The 13,517-nt window shown below is 57.9% G+C and overlaps 6 protein-coding genes across 6 annotated transcripts; 4 read left to right on the top strand and 2 right to left on the bottom strand.

Moving 5' to 3' along the window:
• Positions 1–607: 607 nt before the first annotated feature.
• On the top strand, positions 608–2,398 carry EX895_002688 (uncharacterized protein; the record flags this gene model as incomplete). Its single annotated transcript, XM_029883286.1, has 1 exon — positions 608–2,398. The coding sequence occupies one exon, from the start codon at positions 608–610 to the stop codon at positions 2,396–2,398; it is 1,791 nt and encodes a 596-aa protein (XP_029740321.1).
• Positions 2,399–2,556: 158 nt separating this feature from the next.
• On the bottom strand, positions 2,557–4,509 carry EX895_002689 (uncharacterized protein; the record flags this gene model as incomplete). Its single annotated transcript, XM_029883287.1, has 1 exon — positions 2,557–4,509. One exon carries the CDS (start codon positions 4,507–4,509, stop codon positions 2,557–2,559), a length of 1,953 nt encoding a protein of 650 aa, XP_029740322.1.
• A 258-nt stretch (positions 4,510–4,767) lies between these two features.
• On the top strand, positions 4,768–5,075 carry EX895_002690 (uncharacterized protein; the record flags this gene model as incomplete). The annotated part of the gene is made up of 2 exons (XM_029883288.1): positions 4,768–4,962; positions 5,055–5,075. The coding sequence occupies 2 exons, from the start codon at positions 4,768–4,770 to the stop codon at positions 5,073–5,075; spliced, it is 216 nt and encodes a 71-aa protein (XP_029740323.1).
• Positions 5,076–6,024: 949 nt separating this feature from the next.
• EX895_002691 (uncharacterized protein) lies at positions 6,025–8,479 on the top strand (the record flags this gene model as incomplete). The annotated part of the gene is made up of 12 exons (XM_029883289.1): positions 6,025–6,538; positions 6,616–6,703; positions 6,787–6,805; positions 6,895–6,919; positions 7,020–7,029; positions 7,130–7,142; positions 7,220–7,263; positions 7,360–7,582; positions 7,675–7,855; positions 7,949–7,980; positions 8,059–8,111; positions 8,215–8,479. 12 exons carry the CDS (start codon positions 6,025–6,027, stop codon positions 8,477–8,479), a joined length of 1,467 nt encoding a protein of 488 aa, XP_029740324.1.
• A 121-nt stretch (positions 8,480–8,600) lies between these two features.
• Positions 8,601–11,378, bottom strand: EX895_002692 (uncharacterized protein; the record flags this gene model as incomplete). Its single annotated transcript, XM_029883290.1, has 1 exon — positions 8,601–11,378. The coding sequence occupies one exon, from the start codon at positions 11,376–11,378 to the stop codon at positions 8,601–8,603; it is 2,778 nt and encodes a 925-aa protein (XP_029740325.1).
• A 492-nt stretch (positions 11,379–11,870) lies between these two features.
• Positions 11,871–13,451, top strand: EX895_002693 (uncharacterized protein; the record flags this gene model as incomplete). Its single annotated transcript, XM_029883291.1, has 1 exon — positions 11,871–13,451. The coding sequence occupies one exon, from the start codon at positions 11,871–11,873 to the stop codon at positions 13,449–13,451; it is 1,581 nt and encodes a 526-aa protein (XP_029740326.1).
• Positions 13,452–13,517: the final 66 nt, after the last annotated feature.

Genomic DNA, 13,517 nt, shown 5'->3' on the forward strand with positions numbered 1-13,517 from the left:
GTACGCTTCGAGGCGCCATCGATAGCGCCAACTCGCACCCCTTCGCGTCGGCTTGGCATCCTCGCGTCGCAGATCAATCTCTTGACGACAATCACGACCCCATCACGGAGGAGCATCTTCCTTTTCTCGTTCCCCTCCATCGAGCTGCGTCCAAAGAGAATCGCAGCAGCTGGATCTTTTTACATCCGATACTCCTCGCGCTCATCCACGTCCTCATCGCTGGCCCACCATGAAGGGCCTCAAGGATTTCCGCAGGTCTCTCAACAAGGATCGCCATTCCGGCGGAAAACCATCCGCATCCATTCCCAGTCCAGGCACCTTCACCAGCGTCAAGGGCGCCGTCACTATCCAGCCACCCAAGCTCGTCATCCGAGCCATCCGCGACTACAGGTCTAATTCGCCCCACGAGCTCAGTTTCCATAAGGGTGACTTTTTTCATGTCATCACCGACCCCGCTCCCGACGCAGAATGGTTCGAGGCCAGCAACCCCATGACCAACGCGCGCGGCCTCGTCCCTGTCAACCACTTTGATGTGCTCTCCAAGAGCAATCGCGCCAATGCAGCCACCGCCGCAGGTCCTAATGCCACATCCCCCACCATCGGCAGCATGTCGCCTCCTGCCACCTCCATGGCCTCGGCTGGCGGCGCTTCCTCCTCCCAGGCGTACGGCGGCCGTGCTGCCGGCGCTGCCATGACCGCAAAAGGCGGTGGAGGCCTCTACGCTGTCGTCAAGTACGATTTCCTCGCAGAACGCGCCGACGAGCTCCAAGCCAAAGCGGGCGAGTCTATCATCGTCATTGCCCAGTCCAATTTCGAGTGGTTCGTTGCCAAACCAATCGGTAGGCTCGGCGGTCCCGGCTTGATTCCCGTCGCTTTCGTCGAGATCCGCGACCTAGTCACAGGAAGGCCCATCGAGGACATCCAGGAGCTGATCCAGAGTGGAGTCGTCCCCAAAGTCGAGGAGTGGAAAAAGATGACGGCCGAATACAAGAAGAACACCATCCCGCTCGGCCGCTTTGATTTCCCACAGACGTCACAACCTGGCGTCAACTCTCCCTATGCCAGCATGGGGACGGCCGCTGCCGCTTCAGGCGGTGGTGCCAGCAATGCCGGCTTCCCATCCAGCGCATTGCACGGCCAACAATCGTCCATCTCCTCCCTACCTGTTCCCATACCACCACCCAAGGACGGTCTGTACGCAGGCGGGCCGCTGGGCGCTACGGGCGCAACGCAGCCTTTTGACGATAACGCCATCGACCCACTCACACAGCTTCCACCGGGCATGTCGCCAGGCGAGCCCCTACCGACGGGCATCATCACCTCGGCCACCGTCGACTCGTTCCACTACGAGCAGGGCGATTACTGGTTCCGCATCCAAGCCACTCACATTGCCGGACCGTCGGCCTCCGCGCCGTCCAATGCACCACACGCTCCCGATGGGGAAGAGCGAGATCTCATCCTCTACCGCCTCTACGAAGATTTCTACGAGTTCCAGATCGCGCTGCTCGACCATTTCCCCTCGGAGGCCGGTCGCGAGACGGACGCCAACGGTCAGGCCAGCGAGCGTATCTTGCCGTTGATGCCTGGTCCGCTCGATGTCGTTGACGACCTCATTACATCGCAGCGCCGAGTCGACTTGGATCAGTACATCGTGGAGCTGTGTTCGCTTCCCGAGTACATTATGCGCTCGGAGCTCGTGCGGCTCTTCTTCGAGCCTCGACCGGGCGACCACTGCACCTCGCATCCTGCGCGGAGGCCTACCGACGAGCACGAGAGTAACCTGCAAAAGGAGTACGGCTACCTAGCGGGAGGTGTGGAAGCGAACAATCAGAGGCTGAGTCAGCAACCGCAGCTGCGCAGCAACGGCGTCAACAAATACGCAGAGGATCAGCCTGTGGGACGAAGCAGCACGTCGTCGAGGGCCGAGGATGAGCTCAGCGCCAAAATGCGCGGGGCCTCGCTCGTGTCAGGGTCGGCACGGGGGTCTTCGGGGCAGCGTGATTCGACAAGGAGCAGCGCGGCGTTTGGCGGGAGCGGTGCGGGTGGTGCGGTCAGTACCGGGCGCACATCGCAAGCATCGAGCGGACATCGCAAGCAGTACTCGTCCGGTCAGACTGCGCAGGCAGCGGCGGCCCCTTCTGGATCGTCGGCCAACGTGGCGTATCACCGTATCAAGGTTGCACGTCGAAACGACTTGGACAGCGTCATCGCCCTACGCATGCCGCCGAGCCCGACATTTGCACAACTGCTGGAGAAGGTGCGCGAGAGGCTGGGCTCAGACGTCAGCTCGTTCAGCTGCAACGAGCGGCCGGAACCCATTGTGGACGATGCGTCGCTCACGGCGTGGCTGGATCAGGCCACCGATGCCGGGTGGAAGCTCATGCTGCATGCATCGTAACGTTCACTCTTCTGCTCTGTTCTTTTGGGCCTTTTGGGGAAAAGCTTTGTACTAATCCGATCGTGTACTATTCGATACCTGTCGTGGCTTGTAATCACACTTGCAGCACGCGTCATTGTCTTGTTAATCACTCTGTGTGGATGGATTGATTGATTGCGTCAGACGCGAAAGACGAGTTTGCCGCGGGAAAAGGAGCGGACGCCTTTGAAGGGCCGATACGGGTGCGTATGGGTATTGGTCAGGTTGACCGAGTCTACTTTGAGATGCGAGAAGCTTTGGGTGGGGTTGGTCCAGGTGACGGTCACGGCGCTCGAGTGCGTCGGTGCGGTACGCGCATCGCTGGTGGTCCAAGTGAGTTTGAGCAGGCAGGGACGTTGGGATTGCGTGGGGAGCAGCTTGGGGATGGTCCAGCGGACAAGTTTGGTGGAGGGGTCGTAGATGTAGCTGCCGTAGACGTCGCCTGCTGAGGGAACGATGGATGGGTTCAAAGTGGTGGTGGTGGTGGCGGGCATGGGTGCGCCGCCAACGGATGCTTCGAACGAGACCACGCCTGGTCCGAGACCGAAGGTGAGCGTGACGTCTTCGAGCGTGCCCTCGGGATCCGGACCCTTTGTGCGCGACGTCGGGTGCGACGACAGCGACGAGGAAGAGGACGTGGACGTGCTGGACGACGGTGAAGCAGCCACTTGGAACAGCACGGTCGCCGATCCCTTCTGAGCTTCGATGCAGTGCGACAACTGAAGCGGGATCGCCTTTGTCCATCCGTTTGTCGGCCCCTTGTTGCTGCTGGTCGTCTTGCTCGCTTCTCCGGTAGCAAGGAATGGCTGCCCAATACGGAAAGACGCCAACTCAAAGTTGCCATCAGGAGGAACAAACGACAACCTCTTCTCCTTCCTCCAGACCCGATACCTTACACAAGGATGGAAGCTCTCGTCTTGAACCAGATTCGGCGTGTTGAACGTCAATGAAAGATCGGGCGTCCCCGATAACCTCGCATTGCACTGCACCGCTGCCCACACATCGAGCGCCACCGGCCGACCCGTCCTGGAAACGATGCCCTCCAAGCTCTCGACGAGATCGACGTACAACTCGTTGTTGGTGTACTTGGAATTCGGCCTCCTCCACGGAATCGTCGAGATCAACGGTGGTGGTGCAGCAGAGGCCAGACCAGAGACGCCGACGGCTTTGACCAGCTTGCCGACCCAGTTGGGCGGCAAAACGAGACTCTTGAGCATGTTGACTTCGGTGGTGAGGATGTTGCCGTCGGTGTCGACGATCTCTTCGAAGAGCTGGTAGACGATATCGAAATGATCGCGGAGCGTGTCTTCGGTGAGCAGACTGGGGTCGGTGGATTGGGTCAGATATTCTTGGAGGATAGAGATGAAGGATCGAAGGAAAGTGAGTGGTACGAGCGGGTCCACTTCACGAGAGACGGGACAGAGGAAACGCAGCGGTCCAGAACCGACGTGGATGAGAGCGGCGCCTTGCTCGGCGAGTGCTTCTGCGGCGTGTTGTACCACTCGGTCGCCTCTGTGTTCCGCCGTTGTTGTAGCTGGCGGTGCAGCGATGGTATTTGTGGATGCTTGGGCTTGTGGTACGGAAGAAGTTGACGACGCTGCTGCTGTTGCCGCCGCGGGGGGTCCGCCTTCGTCCCAAACATTGACATCCTGCAAAGCTGTACCAGAAGGCGCAGTACGACTGGCGGTAATACGTGCGCTCAGCTGGCTCGCCAAGGACAGCTCACCCAAATTTGCTGTCACGTCTGCTGCGTCCGCATCATCTGCGTCGTGCTCATCCTCATCCTCGTCGTCCTCGTTCTGCAAATCCAGCGGATTGACATCCGGTACGCCGGGGACCCAGATGACGGGCTTGATATCTTTGGTGAAATAGATGCGCGAAGGTCCTGCCGTTGCGGTCGCCGATGCTTGCGCTGTACTCGAAGACGTCGAGGACGAAATGTGCGCATTTGCAGAGTTGATGCCGGCCACGAGCGTGGCAAAGTAGTCCGAGTGGAGGAGCGGGTAGGAGGGGATGCGGTTTGCAAAGTGCGAGTGGACCACGGGCCGGCCATCTGCGCTGAGCACAATGATACCCTCGAGTGGGCCCGACATCTGCACCAGTTGTTAGAGGAAGGTTATGATGGACGTGGAGAACAACAAGGCGAAGAAGCGGGGAGTCCGTGCGAAAGTGCAAGCCAGGAAGGTTTGGACGGAAGCAACAGTCACGTGACTGGTCTGGACAGGGTCCGATGGAGAGATGAAAATTTCGCAGCGATTTCTCCACTTTTCGCATTCTTCTTGCCGTCGCTCACCTCTACCTCTACCTTTTCTATCCCTTCGACTACGGTAGGAACACACACACGCACAACCATGTCGTACCAGGCAAGACCAGCAGGATCGGCCCCCAGCGGTGGCGCAGGATTGGGTGGGATGGCGACGCGCAACCCGGTGATGGAGTACATTTGCGCCGACTGTGCCGCCACCAACGAGATCCGACCCCGAGAACCCATCCGGTGCAGAGAATGCGGTCACCGTGTCATGTACAAGAAGAGGACCAAGCGCATGGTAGGTGGATCATCTGCAGTGAAGGGGACGATGTTGGCGCAAGTAGATTGCTGACCCTCGGTCCTGGTACTTTGCTTTTGTTGTGGCTACAGTTGCATTTCGAAGCTCGTTAATTGCGTCTCGCAGGACGAGGCTGGAGCATTGTCGATGTTTTGTCTTGACTTGGACGGCTATCCTGGCAACCTTGCTGGATACGCGCCGACATCAACCTGGCCCACTCACAACGATCCGCAATTCGCCCCTCGCTGTGCTTTCCGACACGAACGAGGCAGAGCCCGGACATCCGTTCCCGGGTCAGATTGTGTGACGTTCGCAACATCGATGTTCTTTCTTCGGTCGAGCTCAGGCGCTTTCGAACCCCGATGCCATCGTCGACATGCTCCTCCTTCTTCCAGCCAGACTCCTACACAACTCGCTCCCTCTCTGCTCTCTTGAGCTTGATACACTGCCAGACATCGGTGCATCTCCTCCAGATCTTTCTCGTCCATCTCACTGTTCCTCTCGTTGTATTGTTTCTCACACCTTGTACTCTTAGCATAATCCTCTCAGAATCGGTCAAATATCATTGTCTACAAGTTTGCACGATGGCGAATCGCTTACGCTGTTCGCGTCCGGCAAAGTGTGGGTTGAGGCGCCGCCGATTGCATTGTAGGCACGGTGGCCTGACACTGCCGACCATTGTGGGGACAGCTGTGTCGTGCGATGGCGTATGGAAATTCCCGTCGCGGGATTCCGGATCTAACAACGAAAAATCCGCTTTGAACGTCATTGTGTGCAGCGGCGGCGGCTGCTGCACTGGGCTGCTGCTGCGCGTCTCTGCGTGTGTTGGTGTGGAGAAAAGAAAGCTGCGCGATGCTGTCACTAGCAGTCGTGTCCAACCCTTTCTTATCGCGTACTCACACTCGGTCTCTCCTTGACCTCGCCTGCTCACCATCCACTGTCACCACCTACCTCTGCACGCGCTGGTATGCGACCGCAACCATGGTAACAGACGCACAATTTCAATCCAATCGAGACATGCTGGCTGCGCCGGGGGCTGACGCGGCAGCGGGAAGCACAACCATGCGACGCGCCTCTTCGACGTCTTCGAGCTATTCGCACATCTCGGACGCCTCTTCTTCTGGCGATGCTCTGCGACCCACTCTCTCTCGCGCTTCAAGCATCGCCTACTCCGACGACGGATCGCTGTCGACGCCTACTTCGTTCCGCACCAACCACTCGAGCGCTTCCGCGTCCATGGAAGGCGTCGATCTGCTCGGTCACTCTGGTTCCGCCGGCGCTCTGCCGCTCACCGACCTCTTTGAGACCTACTTTTCACCCCGCATCGATCTAGCAGGTCGCAAATGGTCCGCTTTCTCCGGCGACGTGCGTTCCCGTGCACGTCGTAGGCGGGAAGAGCTTGTGCGCAAAGCAAAGTCCAAACGCGAGCTGCAACAGATGGACGACGAGCTGAAAAAGATGCGCAGCAAGGTCTCGAAGCGCATCGAAAACTTGCAACAGAGATGGATGGACGCCAAAGTGGTTCGTTTGAGAGACAAGGTGTCCTTTGTCGTCGGCGTTTGCAATCTCGTCGTCAGTGAGTAGGAGACTTCCAACTAGAGAGGTGCCTAGTGCTGCGTATGCTGACATTCGATGTGCTTCCACTGCAAACAGGCTCGCTCGTGTTCGCTCTCCGACCCGAACTGGTCCCAACGCTCTATTCGCTGTTCGCGCTGTACTTTTTGCCCTTGAGGGTGTACTCGTAAGTTGCACAGGCTCATGCGCAATGAAAGATAAAAGAGGCCGACTGACTCCGGCTTTATCCTTTCTCTTGATGCTTTGCAGGTACACGTCCAAGAAATGGGTACGTTGGCAAGAGCCACTTCTCCGCCTGACCTCGATGGAAACTGACCGTCGCCTATATTTCGCCCATGAACGACAACGTTGCAACAGCACTACTTTCTCTTTGACTTTTGCTGTGAGTTCACAACGGTTCAACGGTTCGGGTGCAGACAAATGGGGGGACAGGTCGCTGATATTGTCTGCTAATTTCTTGCCCATGACTTTCACATGTGCAGACTTCCTCAAGTATGTCCCGGAGAAACAGCTAGAGATCTCTAACTCTCGTATCAGCCACTCATCCGACGATTATGTCTCCCTTCCTTCTGCATTGCTCTTTGCAAAACAGTGTGGCCAATCTCGTAAGCGCCGGTCTTTCGTCCACGTCCTCCGATGCTCTGAGCTAACACGCTGTATCACCCCTTCTTGACCCAAACAGCTGTTCATCTGGGTCTTTCCCAACTCGGAGTTCCTCTTCACCGTGTAAGTATCCCCTTCTTCGCATTTCAGACCACGCACCCCTTTCGTTGACCACTCACCCGTACATCTGCCACACTCTCCGCCACTGCTGCACAACAGGTGCTACTGCGCAGCTCACGGTCCGCTGGCTTTCAGCGTGGCCACGTGGCGAAACAGCCTCGTCTTCCACTCGCTCGAAAAAATGACCTCGCTCTTCATCCATCTCTACCCGCCCTTCGTCTTCACCACCATGGTGCACTTCATGCCACACGATAAAGCCGTCGAGAGGTTTCCGGCGTTGAAGAACTTGACTACGCTGAACGGGTATACCAGTTTCTGGTTTGTGAGTTGTCCGGCTCCTGTGCTTCGCATGCCACAAGCTTCTTGGGATATCGATGCTGACAACGTGCTTGCAATGGTGACGGAATTGGGTAGAATGTCACGATCTACCTGGTGTGGCAGTTGGTGTACTACGAGCTGATCGTGATCCGCAAGAAGAGCAAGATCGAGACGGGCGAGCGGATCAACTCGTATTCTACCATGAGCAAGGGCAAAGGGCCTGTTGCGAACTTGCTCGGCAAAGCGCCGCCAAAGAGAAGGGAGCCTGCTTTCATGCGTACGTCCCATTCCCTACTAACCCCTTTTCCGCCAGCGTTGCTCAGACGGGGGCTGACACGGAGCGTTTTTCGTGGGATGTTTGTTACGACAGTGTTGCAGTTCGTCTATACGATCATTACCACCGTAAGTCTAATCAAGCCAGATTCAGAAAGTAAAACCACAAGTCGAGACTAATGTGTAGTATCATCAACTCGACAACAGCTGCCAGCTCCGCTGCTGCTCTACCCAAGCTCCACAGCTTCCGCCATCTTTTTGTAAGCACACCCTACTCCTTTCCTCCCTGCCTCTCATCCACCCCATTGCTGACCTTGCTTGTTCCGCACCCCGTTTCTTCACGCGCGGACGATTTTGTTACAGCACGGGAATCTTTGTCATCAGCGTCTGGAACGGCGCCTCGTACTACGTCGAAGTCTTTGGCCGTCGCTTTGAGAAGGAGCTGCTCGGATTGAGGCGAGAGATGGAAATGATCAAGACCACCGAATCCGTCGTCTCTGGGGTCAACACAAGGAGCCGTGACGCTGAAGCAGCGGCGGAAGGGGAGGAGGAGGAGGAGGAGCCAGCAGAGGCTGCAGCTGCAGCTAGTGGCTTGCCTGCTTCAGGACAGGCCAAGAAGGATCAATGAATCCGCACGAAGCATGGCACAATGACACGATGAATGGATACCATCACAGCTCCGACACAAACACAAGGGTGTAGACTGAAAAACTGTACTGCATGCATTACACTTTGACCGACGGTAGAACTCAAGTCGTCCACAAAACAGCATTGCCATCCGCCCCTGCCGAGAACAACCACGGCTGGTTCGGATGCCATTTGACATCCAACACGCCCAACCCGTTTTTCACCTCGTGCCCCCTCAACACCTTGAGCGGCACCAGCGTCAGATTGTCCCCATAGTCCGCGCCGACCTTGGCGTAGAACAGCTGGAGTGTGCCGTCGTCGCTCGCATCCGCGACCAGGTTCCAGCTGGTACTAAAGTGCACCGCCCGCACGGCCTTAGCGTGATACTTGAGCACCTTGAACGGTCGCGTCGACAGATCGAGGTCGAACCAGGCGAGCTTCTTGTCGTAGCTGCCGACCATCACGTGATCGCCGGAGGGATGAACGTCGAGCGACGAAATCCACTTGAACCCGGACTGGAGCGTCTTTACGAGCGACTGGGCCATCAGGTCGTAGATGCGGATGTAGCGTTGCGTGGCGACAAACACCCACGGCTTAGTCGGATGGAACACAATCTTCTGCACCGACGAGCCCTTGGACGCTTTGCGGAAGGGTGACTGCGATCGGTGTTTCGACAGCTGGTGGATGAGTAAGCCTGCGGAGCCTGCAGCGGCGTCGGGGCAGACAGTGGCAAAGTAGTCGCCCTTGTTGTGCCATACGACCGTCTTGAGGTTGTTGGCGGAGCTCGAGGTGATGTTGAGATGCATGGCGACTCCCATGCGACGTTCGGATTCGGAGGGACGAGTCCAGGCGACGGGGGCGCGAGCGTCTGGTTTGGCAGGCATCGACGTTGCCGCCGCTGACGTGGCGTAGAGGAACGAAGCAGTCGAAGTGGCCGTTGCACCGCTCGAAGAGGCAGGAGCCGACTTGGAATAAAGAGCGTTGGCCGACGTCTTTGCATAGTTCTGCGTCTGGGGCGGAGCGATGATGGCAACACGGCCGTGGACAGCAGCAGCGAAAAGCGAGTAGTTCTTGGTCGGGCACCAGGCAACCGAGTGCACCGCGGAACGGTCCGCCTTTGGCAATCCTTCGCACACGTCCCACGACGCCGTGCACCTTCCGATAGCTACATCCCACAGCCTCGCCCTTCCATCGTCGCCACCCGTGACAAGCCAGTTGCCCGTCGGGTCGACCGAGAGACATCGCACCCTGCCGCCGTCTGGATGGGCGTACACGACACTGGTCGTGGTCGGGAATGGCCTGAGCTCCTTGGGCGACAGCAATTTGGGCAGCAGATTCTCCGGGTTGTGGATGTCGAGCTTCTTACGCATCATCCTCGGCGCAAGGTAGAGATCGAGACAGCGTTCGAAGCGTTCCTGGACAAAGTTCTGGTATGCGCCTACTCGACGCAACGAATCGTGCTTGGCAGGCAGATAGTTTTGCTTGCGGTCCTCGGGGTCGGCCTCCTGCCAGTCTTTCTGCTCTTGCTCGTTGAAGAGGTACTCGGCGGGGGGGTTGTACGATTCGGCGTGGCCGGGAAGGGTGAGCTTGGGAGCAGCCATGACGGCCCAAGGGCTGCGTGTGTCGTTCTCGTCGGCATCGGCCCAGATGTTGTAGAATTTGGGCTTGGTGTCCTTGTTGGCAGCTGCACCTGGCACGATGCGACCTTCGCGGATGGCTCGGACGATCTTCATCACCTTCTTGTGCTCCCACTTACTGGGCACGAAGCGCGACTTGGGTTCAGGTCGACCGGTGAGCGCGGTCTGCATTACCTTGTCCTCGCCCGTGAACCAGTCGACATAGTCTTCGTACGGGTCATAGGCATCGTCTGGAATCTCGGCGTTCTGCAGCTTGCGGATAATGGCAAGCTCCTCGTCGGACAGGCGGACGTCTTTGCCGGTCGAGTTGTCGCGTGCAGAGAACCAGGCCTCGCCATCGCCATCGACGGTGTCGAGGAATTTATCGAGTTCGTCCTTGGTTGCTGGCTTCATGACTTTGCGTCCGTTAATGTTGTAGCCGATGTGCGGGAGATCATCGTACCACTCAAGTGGAACGTTGCCGATTCGGTTTTCTGCGTCCTCAGTGCTGCTGTCCGAGTCGTACTCGGCATTGATTTCGGGATAGACACGCTTCATCTCTCCTGTGATCTCGCTGCGCTTGAAGACGCCTTTGGCTGAGCCGTCGGGGTTGCGTGTGCGTAGGTCGAAGGCTTGTGCTGCTTGAGAGCGTGGGACGCCGAGCTTGTTGGTGGCGGAGAGCGAGCCGGATTGTTCGTCGGGCTTGGACGAGTAGCGCGACATCATACGCGAGAGTTCTTCATCGATACTGGTTTGAGAAGCATCGCTGCGAGCGGCGAAGGCAGAAGCACGTTCGTCTTCATCTGCGGAGTCGTAGGCGAGATCACCCTCGTCGGCGTCGTCGTCAAAGTCGGAGTTGTCGATGTCGGATGAGTTGTAACCTGGTTCAGAGGAATCGCCGTCTTCTGCTTGGCTGTCGTGCAATTCTTCCGCTTCATCTTCCGCTTCCTCTTGTTCATCGCTCTCCTCCTCCTCTGCTCCAGGTGCATCTTCGTCATCGCTAGCTTCGAGATCGATCTCGGGAAACTCGTCCTGCTCGTCGTCGTCGGAAGCATCGACGTCCTCTGCATCGTCGGAAGCTAGGTCAATCTCGGCCTGCTCGTCGTCGTCCGACTCGCCCAGGTCGAGTTGGACGGCCTTTGCCGTTGACTTGCTCTTGGTTGCGGTGGGTGCCTTGGTGGTGGTAGTGACTGTGGTAGAAGGTGGCAAGTTGCGCTTCCTCTTTGACGCGCCGTTGCGAGCGGACGAACCCGACGCTGAGCTGGAAGAGGACGGGCGAGCCATCTCGGTGATCCAGCTTGTCTTATCTGTGACTGTGAGGGAGGGTCGGCAAGGGTTGCGATGCGGTAGGATGGAAGGAGAGGTAAGGCTTTCTCAAGGTCTTCGAGAGCCTCACGCAAGTCAATCAGGGTTCAGCGCTCAGTGTTCAGAAGAAAGCTTTTTTTCTGTTTTCTTTGCACGTCTTCGAAATTTTTGTTGCTGCAGCAAGCGAAAAGCGATATTTTTGGTGTGGAGTCGGGCTGGCGTGCTTTTCCGGCCGAATGGAAGAAGAAGGCATCTCAACTTCGCGTCGCGAGACAGAGATTTGCTGGGAGCGAGTTGCGCAGAGAGGAGCTTAAGCCATCCAGCAAGCGCACTCTTGGCTTTCGACATCTAACGTCGTCGACGCTCTTTGACCAACCTCGCTCCCTCATCTTACTAGGCTCACTTCCCTTCGTGCTTCGGCAGCAACGCTCACGAGAAACGAGCAATCCGCCCGCTGACACCCTAGTCAACATGCCAGGCGTATACGGAGGAGACGAGATCAACGCGCTCGTCATCGATGCCGGCCACTCTTCCAGCCGTGTCGGTTGGGCAGGCGAGGATGCTCCTCGTGTAGTGGTCCCCTCGTACTACGGACATACGCCTATCACTGACGAAGCCATCGCCGACCTCGAATCACAAGCCGCCTTTACCGCCTCCACATCGTCTTCGACTGCAGCACCCGCCGATGGCGACGAAGCTATGGCCGATGGCGAAGCCGCATCCACATCCAACGGCACTGGCGACGTTGCCACCGAGGAAGCCTCCGACCACCGCCTCAAGCAGTCGCGCGCGAAAGCAGCCAGCAGGGCGTTGCGCTTCTCTGTCGACCGCGAAAAGAAACGTCGTCGCTTTGTCGGTGACAACGACCTCAATCTCTACCGATCCAACCTCGACATCGCCCCCATCTTTGACGACGATGGCATCCTCAGCGATGCTTCTGCCTTTGCACAGCTCTGCTCGTTTGGTCTCGACTCGTTGTCGTGCGATGCACGCGAGCATCCTCTGCTGCTCACCGAACCTGCATGGAACGCACGCGAGTCTAGGGAGAAGCTCACCGAGCTGGCTTTCGAGACGCTCGGCAGCCCCGCTTTTTACCTTGCCAACCGCTCCGTATTGAGCAGCTTTGCGGCGGGCAAGCCGAGCAGCTTGGTCATCGATGTCGGCAGCACCAGTGTATCTACCATCCCCATCGTCGACGGCTTTATTCTCAGAAAGGGCATCCACAGGCACAACAACGGTGGTGACGCCATCAACCGTGCGCTTCTGTACAGCTTGCATCACGGCAGAGGGACCACTTTTGGTGGTGTCACGCCGCAGTACCTCATCAAGAGCAGAAGCTCGGTCGATCCCGGTGTTGCGGCGAATGCTGTCCTCCGACAAGACCGCGTGCAAGGGGCCACAGCGTCGTTTAAGCAGTACCACGTCAACCGCGTCGTCAACGACTTCAAGGAGAGCGTCGCACAGGTGTTGGAGGTGCCCTGGGACGACCAGCAGGCGCACTTCCGAAGTGGACGAATGTACGAGTTCCCCGATGGCTACAACGATGCTTTCGGCGTCGAGCGACTCAAGGCACCCGAAGTGCTCTTCACGCCCGCGCTCTGGAACGGCGTTTCGTCGAGCGAGAGCTTCGGCCCCGTCCTGCACCCGTCCTCCACTCCCTCGTCCGGCGATGCTACCAACGGTCTTGGCGGTGCCGAGCCAGCAGCCTCCGTCGGAGGTGGCAAGGCAGCTGTGGGCTTGGCGGATATGGTGCTCTCCTCGATCAACGCCGTCGACGTCGACTCTCGCCCTTCGCTGTTCGGCAACATTGTGCTCGTAGGTGGCAGCTCGCTCATCCCCGGCCTCTCGGATCGACTGAGCTACGAGTTGGGTGTCAAAGCCCCCAACCAGAAGGTCAAGATCCATTCGCCAGGTAACACCACCGAGCGCAGACACTCGTCATGGCTTGGCGGTAGCATCTTGGCCAGTCTGGGTACGTTTCACCAGCTCTGGATCTCGAAACAGGAGTACGACGAGCACGGTGCGGCCATCGTTCACGCTCGATGCAAGTAGGCTCGACACTCGCAGTCGCCTTTTTTTCCTCAGTCACCCATGTATGCTGTTCTTGACCCTGCTTCC

This window comes from Sporisorium graminicola, chromosome SGRAM_16, assembly GCF_005498985.1.
Source record: "Sporisorium graminicola strain CBS 10092 chromosome SGRAM_16, whole genome shotgun sequence".
In the NCBI taxonomy this organism is placed as follows: domain Eukaryota; kingdom Fungi; phylum Basidiomycota; class Ustilaginomycetes; order Ustilaginales; family Ustilaginaceae; genus Sporisorium; species Sporisorium graminicola.